General features: G+C 35.4%; 1 protein-coding gene across 2 annotated transcripts in view; it reads right to left on the bottom strand.

The window, feature by feature from the left end:
* Positions 1–2004: 2004 nt before the first annotated feature.
* The window catches only part of LOC128205629 (uncharacterized), a 30493-nt gene continuing 17844 nt past the window's right edge, over positions 2005–14653 (bottom strand). For both annotated transcript variants that reach the window (XM_052907418.1, XM_052907420.1), the window contains exons 12-13: positions 12621–12756; positions 2005–9680 (exon numbers count right to left, since the gene is read on the bottom strand). In XM_052907418.1, coding sequence (XP_052763378.1) covers positions 9629–9680; positions 12621–12756 — 188 coding nt within the window. In that variant the 3' untranslated portion in view covers positions 2005–9628. The remainder of the gene's footprint in view (positions 9681–12620; positions 12757–14653) is intronic.

A 14653-nucleotide genomic window follows, 5' to 3' on the forward strand; every position in this document is an offset into this window, starting at 1 on the left:
CGTGATAGGTGGTTAGGGAAATACGACAAACCCGATAGAGATCAGATCGGAGGATGCTGACAAAGTTGGTGGTTTCTCAACAATGGAAGATAAGAACTTTACTGAGATCAGAGACGTTCTTGAGTTTTCTAAAACAGTGATGTTTGTAAGGGATCCTTTCACCCGGCTTTTCTCAGCTTGGTTAGACAAGTTTTATTCACCGAACCCGTATTATTGGATATATGGTAGTACAAATATTGTAACCAGACAGAGGTTTTACGCCAAAAATACAACAGAAAAGAAATTTGAAGATTCAATTGAAAGGGAAACAAACGGTGCAGTTCATATTTTTAAAAGATCACTAAGCAATGATAAAGAAACTGTTAATTGTGGATATGATGTTTCCTTTGAGGAGTTTATATCATACGTTGTTGGGTTCAAGCAAAATAGCACCTGTTTAGATGAACATTTCTCGCCAAACTACAAACATTGCTTGCCGTGTACCTTCGATTACGAGTATATTGGAAAATATGAAACATTAAAAGAAGAGACAATTTTTCTGTTAAACGAACTGAATTTAACAGAAAAAGTAAAGACTCCGGACTTTGAAAAAGACGCGAATATGGATGCTATAACAGGACTGGCCGAGTGGGTGTTCATGCAGGAAAAAGAGATAGAAGAGTGCGGTGTAACATTTAGATGTGCTCTGTTCAGAACGTTTAAACGACTCCAAGGCCGCGGAATTATTAGTAAATCAGTGTCATTTCCCTATGACAACAACACGGACATTTACAATATCACTGAATATATATTTAGAAACGATATGTTGCGGTTGAGTAGACTTGGAACAAAGGCAGAGAAAAGAAAGAACAGACAAGAATTCATATTGAAGGCATTTAAGTCTTCCTGAACAGCTGATGAAAACATTGAAGGACTCCTTGACAACAGACTTCGAAATGTTTGACTACAGTCATTCTCCAGAATATTTAGAAGGGGAGGTAACAAGTTTTGATTATTTTGAAGATTGTTTAGAGGGGTGAATGACTGCGGCCAAAACATATTCACACGGATTCAGATTCCCAGTGTTATGTTTGTGATTCAGGTCGATTACTTATTTGTTTTCAAATTATTCATCAATAATATTTCAATCATATCATTTCTATTGTATATGCTCTTTGTATTGATTGCTCTTGTTAGAAAGTCGAAAGTGATGTGGAAGCAAATTGATTAAACAGTTGACCCTTTATCATATATAAGATTTCAAATCTGTATATCTTTTATGCAATGAAACAGGATTAAAATACTTTAACATCAAAAGTAGTGTTTGATTAAAAAAAATGCCTTTCACCTGAATGCATACTGATAGTGTAAACATATCTCAAGGTCAGAGCAGTATGCTGCTAGCCATTATATTACGAAGTTTGGCACAGTGGGTCGCGTTTTTAACGACGCCACTGGTATATCCATGGGCGACGGGGCCCAAAGGGTGTATGGTCATGCATTAGACTGTAGGGCATAGTTCACAGACAGTGTAGCCCTGGGTCTTCTTTCGCCCACTGTATATCCCCGTTTAACGTTCTTCCTGTGCGACGATTAATATTGTATGTGATGAGATGGAGATTGACAGCCAAGTGTCTTTGCCCGTCACAAGTAGATAATGGAAGAATATCCGCTGCCACTTTGACCCAACAAGGTACACTATTAACGCAATTCGGTTATTATTGGGCAGCAGTTGGTTTAAATCTGCACATTTTTACGCATGGATAGTTAATGAATAGTTAGAAAAGTAAACTTGTGTTACAAGTATTTGCTTTCCAACTGTACACAACAACAGCAAAATGATTATCAGTATGTGCAAACATTGTTAGTAAAATGGATTTATTCTTTCTCTTTGTATCTATGTCATTTTGGGCAAAACTAACAATTAAACAGACATTTGCTGATGGTATTAATTGTGTCAACATAGTTTACTTTATCTCTGCAAAAAAACTAAATGAAAATATTCCAAAAGAAAGGAAACAAAACTACTGTAAGATTGATTTTATTACAAAACAATAGTCCGTTAATTGTTGTATATATAGCAAAATCAATGTGAAAACGATTTAGAAATAAAACGCCATATAAACACAGTGCAACATTCTTCTGTATACAAGTTATAACATAATTATATATAAAATAATGTATAACAATAAGGGACGCCCAAAAATAAGTATCTTCATAGTAAAGGAAAAACAAATATACATAAAGACATAAAATTCAACATACAAATAACCTTTGAAAATATAACAAAAGGTACGAAGGTTAAATATAAATTTAAGTAACGAGAGATGATAGTGAAGCAGTATGCCCCCTGTTTGGCGCTTAGTTGGAGCTAATTTATTGCTTATAAATAGGCAACATGCCTTTTACATCAGTAATCCTATAGTATATAAAAACAATTTTCTGTGGCCTTGACCTCTGCCCTTCTAACCCAAAAACAACAAGAATCATAACCCGGTCAAGGTTTAATTCAGCATATTGTAACATACACTAAATTTGTGATAGTCAAATCGATGTAGGATTACTGTGCCGACAGTCTCCATATGACTGCTGGCTTATATCTTGACGTCCTTTTTCCTACTGACCCCAAAACCAATGTGTCATGTACTGGTCAAGATCAACCTACCACTGACGTTTTCGTGGCCATACGTTAAACAGATGCTGAGATATTGTGCCGGAGAAGTTTCAATATGCCTGCTGACTTTAACCATGTTCTTTTTCCCACTGACCTCAAAACATAGGGGTCATAGTCAGTCAACCTACCACTACCATTTTATGGTCCTTAATCAAGTTGATAAAGTTTTCATGAGACTATTGACCTACTGACCGCAATAGGAGTCATGAACTTGCCAAAGTCAATCTACCAATGAACGTTCATGCTCATTCGACAAACCGAGTTTTTATATTGACAGAATTTCATCAGGCTTTTGCATAAATATTGTTCAGTGGTCTACCAACCGACAGACTGATCGACCTTTTGACATTAGCAAATCTATATGACCTATCTTATTCCAAGGGAGCAAAATTTGTATGACATATATATGTTTAATGTACTAATTGATACAATACTCATTGCCATATAGAACATACAAACATCGGAGAAGCTCGAAGAACTAATACAGCTGCAATTATTTTTGGACTTGAAATGCTTGTTATATCAATACATGTGGGTTTGAACAAATGAAACTAAATGTGGTAAACAAATGATATATCTAGTGCAATCAAACACACCCACAAAGGTGAACACATTGAACTTGTTGTGTGACAGTACAACAGTTAGTTGGATTAAAGTGATATATGGCACATTGTAAATAGTATTACACGTATTTATTATTTATTTATATGTAAAGGTTTGTAATAATGAATGAAGAGGTCAACAATTAATACTAGTACCCCAATGACTTCCCATGTACAAATGGGACACAGATATAAAACAAAAACATTCAAAAATCTATTATCTATACAAACATTTTGGTGTGCACAAAATAAAGCATACTAAGCTGTCCTAAACCAATAACGTTGTCTACATGTCCGGGATAAGATGGCAAGAATGTCAAGGATTTTTCTTCATATTCGTCAGCAGAAGTGGTTCGTAAAATTTTGAATGCTATTATTAATTAAGTGTTTTAACACGTATTTATATATGTCCAAGTTTAAAATGATTGCCAATGAAATGTATTACTGCAAACTAAATTAAGATTCCAAGAGTTAGAAATTGAGTTTAACCGCAAAATTGAAATGACTATGCGACCTTCTTGCAGCTTAGTTAAAGTGTACAGATTTCTAACATTGTAAAGCGTAAATATACATCTCAGGTTGTTTTCGATAGATATTAATTCAACAATTATTAAAGCTAGTGTGTTTAGCCTTGTTGTACATATGAGTATTGTCTCTGGCGAAATGTGCTTTAAGTTTGATTTAAATATGTTGAACAGTTTTGTTGTTATGGCCAAGGTCAAAGAGGTTTACAAAATGATGACGCCGATGACAACACCAAAGGCTATGCAAATAACCCAACTTATTTTTGAAATACAGATAAGCTAAAAAGGCTAAATAAAAGAAAATAGGCAATTTTACCTGCAATTGATTATTGGCTAACATTGTTTTTGTCCCTTTGTCCCTTGTTTATATTTTATTTATGTCATCTATATGTATACAACATTTAATACTAGCAATATCACTGTAAGCATGATAAACTGTTAATGATAACATTTCAATGAGGTATAACTGCATGCAAATGATGAAGTATGAAGATTTTGAAGCATTGGTTGATCGTGACTTTAGCTCCACCCAAAACTACAAAGAAAATTTCAAATTGTGTTGAATGTTTACGACCTGTCAAAAGATTTCACCGATCAAACGACACCGACTACAGGCATCAATGATTCGGGCATATACATGCACTAATAGACGACCAAAGAGGTGGACTCAATGGACATAAAGCATACATCTACAGTCTACATTTGTCGACCAATTAATTCTTTGCTATAAATAATGCTCACACATGACGTGGTGTGAGAACAAAGCAGTTTTGAAGTGTTATAACTGACTGTGGGAAGCTGACATTGGAGGCTGTTCAAATTGACTGTCCTTGCAATGTAAATTGGCAATATGATCGTGCTGTGCTTAATTGATTGGTGAGGTTATACACAAACAGTAGTTATGAAAAGAAAACTAGAACTCCGCGAGTCGGATGTGTCGCCTGACGAATTATTTACTGTTGACATTATAGCTGTTAGATTGGCATTTTATTCATTTATAGACAATGATGTTGCCATTTAACTTTCAAGTGTAGGTGGCATTTGAACCCTCAATTAGATATACCTACGGAATAAGTTTCAGGTTGAAACCTCCTATAGTTTACGAGATATGCCACGGACAAAACCTAAGCAAGAAAATTAACAAAGGGCAATAACTCTAAAAATATGGCAGCAAGAGTAACGGTTCTTGTGTACTGCACTTGCCCTCAATGAGATCTATCTAGCTATGAAGTTTCAAGTTGATACCTCTTATATTCTTCAAGATATGCCCCGGACAAAACTTTAAGCATGAAAATTAACAAAGGGCAATACCTTTAAAACTAAGAAAGCAAGAGTTACTGTTATTGTGCACTGCACTTTCCCTCAATGAGATCTATCTAGCTATGAAGTTTCAAGTTGATACCTCTTATATTCTTCAAGATATGCCCCGGACAAAACTTTAAGCATGAAAATTAACAAAGGGCAATAATTTTAAAACTAAGAAAGCAAGAGTTACTGTTATTGTGCACTGCACTTGCCCTCCATGAGATCTATCTACATATGAAGTTTCAAGTTGATAACTCTTATATTCTACAAGATATGCCCCGGACAAAACTTTAAGCATGAAAAATAACAAAGGGCAATAACTCTAAAAATATGGAAGCAAGAGTAACAGTTCTTGTGCACTGCACTTGCCCTCAATTAAATCTATCTACATATGAAGTTTCAAGTTGATACCACTAATAGTTTAGGAGATATACCCCGGACAAGCGAAAATGGGACGCGGACGCCGCGGCCGCCGACAAAAGTAACCCCTATATGTCGTCTTTTCAGGCGACACAAAAATAGCCCAAAATCACCTGGTTTCACATAAAACACTAAGACAAGAATCCGGTTCCCGCCATTAATCCTGTAACCCGATCAGACAGTAAAAATACTATATTATCAACCCTTTTAGCAGAAATAAACAGAGTTAAATCTGTTATACAACTTACATTTTTGTTGTAAAACCAGACCCAGATTTTACTTGCAGAATCATACAACACCATACTTGTAGTCATATGCTTCAAAAAACAACAGTGACAAATTGTGTCCTGCACAGTATACATAATACTGACATAATATAGAAGAAATACAAAATACGTCAAAACATACAACAATGATAACATGACAACACAAACAATGTATATATAGTAAGTCGAAACAAGATGTGTAAGTTTTAGCCAGCATCAAATTAAAATATAAGATTGTAACACCATTCTTATGAATATGTTTTTATAAAGTCTAATAATTCTCTTTTTCATTACACTCTGCCTATAAAGTTTTTAATCTCAAAACATATTCAGACGAATATAAAATGTTCAGCATTCATGGGACTGTATATGGCAACATTGATAAAAAAGTTAAAAAAACAACAACATTTTTTTCAAATCAATACAACTGAGTACTGCACATACACTATGGTATCATACACACATGAGCATACACATATGGGCCTAAACATATGGTCATAAACATATGGTCGCAAACACATATGGTATTATACACATATGAGCATACACATATGGGCCTAAACATATGGGCATAAACATATGGTCGCAAACACATATGGTATTATACACATATGGGCATAAACATATGGTCGCAAACACATATGGAATCATACACATATGGGCATAAACATATGGTCACAAACACATATGGTATCATACACATATGTGCACAAACATATGAGCATTCACATATGGGCATATACATATGGTTGCAAACACATATGGTATCATACACATATGGGCATAAACATATGGTTGCAAACACATATGGTATCATACACATATGGGCATACACATAAGGTCGCAAACACATATGGTACCATACACATATGGGCATACACATAAGGTCGCAAACACAAATGGTATCATACACATATGGGCATACACATAAGGTCGCAAACACATATGGTACCATACACATATGGGCATACACATACTGGCACATACACATGTTTGAAAGATGGCCCTATAGTGAATAGTCACCTTCTATTTCTGTTTAACAATTGTGAGTATAATATAGAATTTCAAAGTAACAACAGCAAAATGAAACACAAAAGCAGAACTTATAAAGCTCTTTGAGTGAAAAACAAACACAGAGAAGACAAAATAACCTTACAAAAATCTCACAACCTTGTGAACAGAATGCTGTACTCCCAAATAACTTCCATTTTTTATGTACAAATTATATTCTGCATAACAACAAAACACTAATCTAATTAGATATTTCCTAGTATAAGTATTACATTGAAATGAAAATCCAAAATACAGACTACTTTGATGTTCTTATTATGCATGTCTTTGTGTGAACTATGATAGTGCTATATAAGAAATCCTCTTCTACCAAATCACACATACAGCCTTATATATATCATCAACGGTTATCAAAACAAGAGGGTCATGACAACCCTGAATCACTCACCAGAGTAAAAGTGTTTTACCTGTGTAATCACTATAGCTTGATATTTGTTCTCAAAGTTGTACACATGGTCTAAATGTCAAAACTGTAGCTTCAAAAATAAGGAAGTAGGTCAAATGGTCACCTGACAATATCAATATTGATATTTGTTTTAAAAACTCTACACAAGCTTGAAATTTCATTACAGTAGCTTCAAAATTAAGGAAATAGGTCAAAAGTCACGATAATGGTCATCCAAGCACAGCATTAATATTTGTTTTAAAACTGTACACATGGTCCAAATGGAATTGCTGCAGCTTCAAAAAAAGAAAGTAGATCAAAAGGTCAAGGTCAACCAAGGATAAACTTGATATTTGTTTTTAAAACTGTACACATGGTTCAAATTTCATAACTGCAGCTTGAAAAATAACAAAGTAGGTCAAAGTCAAGGTTATCAAAGGACAACATTGATATCTGCTTAAAAAAACTGTAGACATGGTCCAAATTCCATTGCTATAGGTTCAAAAACAAGAAAGTAGGTCAAATGGTCACAGTCAATGTTATCGGAGGAAAACATTGATATTTGTTTTCAAAACTCTACACATGAACCATATTGCGTGGCTGTAGCTTTAAAAATAAAAAGTAGGTCAAAAGATCACAGTTTAGCTCATCCAAGGACAACATTGATAATAGTTTTAAAAACTGTGAACATGGTCCAAATATTTTGCTGTAGCTTCAAAAACAAGAAAGTAGGTTATAAGGTAACAGTTAAGGTCATCCAAAGATAGCATTAATAATTGTTTTGAAAACTGTACACATGGTCTAAATTTCATTACTGCAGATTAAACAATAAAACAGTATGTCAAAAGGTCACAATCAAGGTCATCACAGGACAACTTTGATATTGGATTTCAAAACCCTAGACAAAGTCAAAATTTCATTGCTGTTACTTCATTTCATTGCTGTTACTTCAAAAATAAGAAAATTGGTCAAAACGTCACAGTCAATGTCATCCAGCAACATTGATTTCTGTTTAAAAAACTGTAGACATGGTTCAAATTTTATTGCTGTAGCTTCAGAGATGTACATGTCAGGTCAATTGTGAGGGGCTGTATGAGATCTGTAGATATTTGGAATGTGAAATTTCAAAAAATATTCCCAGTTATGTATGAATAATGAATACAAGATAAGCGAGTAAGTTTGCAATATTCAATGAATAACAATTATCTCTTTTCATGGGAATTTGAGTAAAGTGAAAGGAAAACTAATGAAAAGATTGCTTTCTTTAAAAAACAAAACAAATAACACTATAAACGCCACAGTCTTGCTGAGAGTTGCTAACATACATAACAGTTTTCAAATTTATAATATTATGCATTGGCATAAATGCTCAAACAAAACACATGTTAAACATACAAACATGTTCATCTAAAGGTATTCGCAAAACTTCAGTAAAGCAAAGTTCTATATTAAATATATTGATACAACTTATTGCACAATATAAAACAGTTTGATAAATAGTTAAAATAACAAATAACAATGTTTCGTTCACATCACAATTTCATGCATTTCTCAGTAATTCATCTGAAATACATATTTTACTCTATGATACCAAAATTGCAGAAAAAAAATACAAATAAAGTATAAAAAATATTTTGATTTTAGTCGGGTGCGAACCAACCCCGGTCATGTCATGAATAGTAATGAAAAACAACATCTTAACTACTAGGCCAGGACCCCTTATACAAAAGTAGTTGGATTTTTTCACCTTTTCAGAATACATTGATAACATCAGGTGATAATGTCAATCAACCTTTCACTCTACAATGAATCACTGAATCATTTTATTTACGGTATTGTGGTCTTCAAAGATGATATTTGAGCAAATATCAGCATTTGCTGAAGGGTTCCAGCTGTCAGTATCTTAGTTTTAACACTCCTCATGATTTGCCACTCTTTATTTTGTAGTACAATTTTTTTTTCGTAAAAAGTGCTTTTTACAAACCATGAGCGAGTCCCATTAACATATAAATCTTATTCAAAACAATAGCTTTGGCATCAAGAACACACCAGATAAAATAGAAAAACAAGAAAATCTAGTTTAAGTGATTTTCTTTTGTCGTAAATTTAGGATATAATATAATATAATAAACAGATCTGCACAAACTATCATGTATAACAAAAAAGTATAAAAATAGTACACCAACCAAACTTTCTATACGCAATACTGGAAAAAATGCAAAAGAACACAATAATTTGTCAACTATCATGTTTGAAAATATAATCAGCAAAATGTTTCCATGAAAACACTCTGCTTAAGTCAGCCTTGACCTGTGGATGCTGCAGTGGCACTGCAGTTTGATCTAGCAGCAGAGGTTAAACAGGCAGGAAGGAAAATTTGATCCCGGGTATGTTTCCCCTACTTAATCTACCTTGACCCATTTCTTTATGGAGGTGCTGAAGGCCTGTGTCCATCTGAAAAACGAAAACATAACATGAACATTGGATTGCTCATATTAAGCACACATAGGTGTGTGTGGGTGAAAGCTTATTCATTCTCGCACTTGGCGAGTGATCTTATAAGATTGTTAGTCATTTTAGGATTTTGGAGCATAGTGCAAAGATTAATTTAACCCTGGTTAGAGAAGAAACTTAGTATTCTTTTAATGGTGCAGCGGGTTATTGAACCTGCGACCCCTGGATTGACAGTAATGTGTGTAACCACTAGACCACCGATCTGCCTTATGCATCCCAATTAAATAAACATAGACACCTTTTTGTATTAGAGTTCCATTTTCTCTGTGTCTTGAGTGGCTCATGTTTGTCACATCTAGTCGTCTGCCATTATGATCCAAACTCTTAGATTTTGGTTGTGAGGTTGGGTGCTCATGAATTGTTTTTATTTGTATTATGCACCAAAATACTAGATCAGACTATAAATACCTGAGTCCATGTGTTCAATCTTCAATGTTTTATGAAGATGAGTATATGATACTTAGATAAATCATCAAGCTCTACCCACCTGAGTTTATCGGTGTCATTCTCCGTGTAGAAATACTAAGATAAATCATCAAGCTCTACCCACCTGAGTTTATCGGTGTCATTCTCCGTGTAGAAATACTAAGATAAATCATCAAGCTCTACCCACCTGAGTTTATCGGTGTCATTCTCTGTGTAGAAATACTAAGATAAATCATCAAGCTCTACCCACCTGAGTGTATCGGTGTCATTCTCCATGTAGAAATACTAAGATAAATCATCAAGCTCTACCCACCTGAGTTTATCGGTGTCATTCTCCGTGTAATCATCAAGCTCTACCCACCTGAGTTTATCGGTGCCATTCTCCCTGTAGAAATACTAAGATAAATCATCAAGCTCTACCCAACCTGAGATTATCGGTGTCATTCTCCGTGTAATCATCAAGCTCTACCCACCTGAGATTATCGGTGTCATTCTCCCTGTAGAAATACTAAGATAAATCATCAAGCTCTACCCAACCTGAGATTATCGGTGTCATTCTCCGTGTAGAAATACTAAGATAAATCATCAAGCTCTACCCACCTGAGATTATCGGTGTCATTCTCCATGTAGAAATACTAAGATAAATCATCAAGCTCTACCCAACCTCAGATTATCGGTGCCATTCTCCGTGTAATCATCAAGCTCTACCCACCTGAGATTATCGGTGTCATTCTCCATGTAGAAATACTAAGATAAATCATCAAGCTCTACCCACCTGAGTTTATCGGTGTCATTCTCCATGTAGAAATACTAAGATAAATCATCAAGCTCTACCCACCTGAGTTTATCGGTGTCATTCTCCGTGTAGAAATACTAAGATAAATCATCAAGCTCTACCCACCTGAGTTTATCGGTGTCATTCTCCGTGTAATCATCAAGCTCTACCCACCTGAGTTTATCGGTGTCATTCTCTGTGTAATCATCAAGCTCTACCCACCTGAGTTTATCGGTGTCATTCTCCGTGTAATCATCAAGCTCTACCCACCTGAGTTTATCGGTGCCATTCTCCGTGTAGAAATACTAAGATAAATCATCAAGCTCTACCCACCTGAGTTTATCAGTGTCATTCTCTGAGTAGAAATACTAAGATAAATCATCAAGCTCTACCCACCTGAGTTTATCGGTGTCATTCTCCGTGTAGAAAAACTAAGATTAATCATCAAGCTCTACTCACCGGAGTTTATCGGTGTCATTCTCCATGTAGAAATACTAAGATAAATCATCAAGCTCTACCCACCTGAGTTTATCGGTGCAATTCTCCGTGTAGAAACACTAAGATAAATCATCAAGCTCTACCCACCTGAGATTATCGGTGTCATTCTCCGTGTAGAAACACTTAGATAAATCATCAAGCTCTACCCACCTGAGTTTATCAGTGCCATTCTCCGTGTAGAAACACTAAGATAAATCATCAAACTCTACTCACCTGAGTTTATCGGTACCATTCTCCGTGTAGAAATACTAAGATAAATCATCAAGCTCTACCCACCTGAGTTTATCGGTGTCATTCTCTGTGTAGAAATACTAAGATAAATCATCAAGCTCTACCCACCTGAGTTTATCGGTGTCATTCTCCGTGTAGAAAAACAAAGATTAATCATCAAGCTCTACTCACCGGAGTTTATCCGTGTCATTCTCCGTGTAGAAATACTAAGATAAAGCATCAAGCTCTACCCACCTGAGTTTATCAGTGCCATTCTCCGTGTAGAAATACTAAGATAAATCATCAAGCTCTAACCACCTGAGTTTATCGGTGTCATTCTCCGTGTAATCATCAAGCTCTACCCACCTGAGTTTATCGGTGTCATTCTCCGTGTAATCATCAAGCTCTACCCACCTGAGTTTATCGGTGTCATTCTCCGTGTAATCATCAAGCTCTAACCACCTGAGTTTATCGGTGTCATTCTCCGTGTAATCATCAAGCTCTACCCACCTGAGTTTATCGGTGTCATTCTCCGTGTAATCATCAAGCTCTAACCACCTGAGTTTATCGGTGTCATTCTCCGTGTAATCATCAAGCTCTAACCACCTGAGTTTATCGGTGTCATTCTCCGTGTAATCATCAAGCTCTACCCACCTGAGTTTATCGGTGTCATTCTCCGTGTAATCATCAAGCTCTAACCACCTGAATTTATCGGTGTCATTCTCCGTGTAATCATCAAGCTCTAACCACCTGAGTTTATCGGTGTCATTCTCCGTGTAATCATCAAGCTCTACCCACCTGAGTTTATCGGTGTCATTCTCCGTGTAATCATCAAGCTCTAACCACCTGAGTTTATCCACCTGAGTTTATCGGTGCCATTCTCTGTGTAGAAATACTAAGATAAATCATCAAGCTCTACCCACCTGAGTTTATCGGTGTCATTCTCCGTGTAATCATCAAGCTCTACCCACCTGAGTTTATCGGTGTTATTCTCCGTGTAGAAGCAGAACTTCCTCATCTGACTCTCAGGTGGCAGCAGACTGAAGCTGAATCTCTTCCCAGAGACATCGGAACCATCCACTGTGTAACCATGGAGATGGGCCACTCCTGTGAATGATGAGATATAAAGTTCATTGATAGCACTGAAAATTAACATTGTATTAAACAAGCTCAAATACTACATTTTTATAATATAATAATTTTTGCACGTTAAGCCAACAACCTCTAATATTTAAACATAATTTTTATAAGGAAACAAAGATTCTTTTACACAACCAGGCTTGGTTCAGGTTTGTGTCATTGATTGTGTGTCAATGTGTCAGTGAGCTTTGATAAGTTTATAAGTATTTGAGTATGAATTTCAAGTCAGTTTCCTTATAATGAAAATCATAGTTCATACACAGATCTACATGTAAATAATTGCCTTATTGTATTCTGAATGTATAAAGAAACACTTCCCATGAAACATAAAGCCTTGAAGTAAAGGACAATGAATGACAGATGGTATCAGTCTTAACACAATATCTAAGCAGAGATCTGCACATGCACTCTGAGATAAATATACTGATTGCAAGATTTACACCAAGAATAAGGTTACCTTTATTTTACATATATTAAAAACATATTTTTCTACAGTAGCAGTGAATGTATGTAAATTTATGTTTAACCCTATACTGTTACGTGTTGCCTCTCCTTCTATAAGTTACTGTAGCAGTGAATGTATGTAAATTTATGTTCAACCCTCTACTTTAACGTGCTGCCTCCCCCTCTATAAGTTACTGTAGCAGTGAATGTATGTAAATTTATGTTCAACCCTCTACTTTAACGTGCTGCCTCCCCCTCTATAAGTTACTGTAGCAGTGAATGTATGTAAATTTATGTTTAACCCTCTAGTGTAATGTGACCTGCTTCACAACGCTTCACTTTTTACCACCGTAGCAACAAGTTTTTATAGTATTTTCATTTTTTTTACAGAATGATTTACAACCAAATCATATAAGATATCTGATATGTGAATTGCCACAAATGCCACTTAACCATCTTATTTTGCTATCATTTGAAATTGTTTTCCATTCAGGGAAAGAATATGAAGAATATTTTTCCTAAATAAAAAAACAAACATGCTTATTAGTCCTTAAAACAAGAGCTGTCACAGAGACAGCATGCTCGACTATCACGATGCTTCAAAATTTAATGATTGCAAAGTTTTTGTGAAACATGCAAGGATCACTGTAAAATCAGATAAGTAAGTAATCAAGGGCCATAATTAGCACTATATTCCAAAAAGAATGATCTTACTTGGTTATTCAAGTAGGTTGGATAGTTAAGTACTGTTATATTAAGTCTACATGAAGAAATTGAAGTATTAATATGAGATATTAACCTACTGGCTATGTATGCTTCCTTGCAAAACCTTAACCAGAATTTTTAAGTAAAAAAATAATTTGAATTATATGCATGATTATAAGTATCTTCCATGGCCGAGAGTGTAAGATAGGTTCATCCCAACCCGAGTGTAGAGTGTTTTGTGGAAACGAGGTTTACCGAGTTTCTGCAAAAACACCCTGCGTGAGGGTCGGGATGAACCTATCTTACACGAGCAGCTATGGTAGATGCTTTTTCTCCCACCTCAGTTAACAAAATTAAGTAAAAATATATTTTTTGCTGAAACTTTTTTGTGCGTACAGTACACTCAATGAGTTAGACCCACTTTCCTCACTCACTCCTAGGGATAAAGTCGATGATCGCTGACTTCCTCCGAGGGTAAAACTGTTGCCCTCGCTAAAATCCAGCCGAGTTCCTCGGAGTGGCTGGTTTACCGCCGAGTTTAATATAATCGATAGCGTTGAAAATTGTCCGATTTTATGACCCCTTGGCTGAACTCCGTGTCTAATAAGATAAGCAAGAAATCACTCTTGTTCAGAAGTTTTTTGTTTTTTTTTATGCTTATGTACACTATTACAAGATTCTTACCAGCGTTTAATTTGTATTTGTGTTCGAAAAC

The sequence above is a fragment of the Mya arenaria genome, chromosome 10, assembly GCF_026914265.1.
Source record: "Mya arenaria isolate MELC-2E11 chromosome 10, ASM2691426v1".
NCBI classification, from domain to species: domain Eukaryota; kingdom Metazoa; phylum Mollusca; class Bivalvia; order Myida; family Myidae; genus Mya; species Mya arenaria.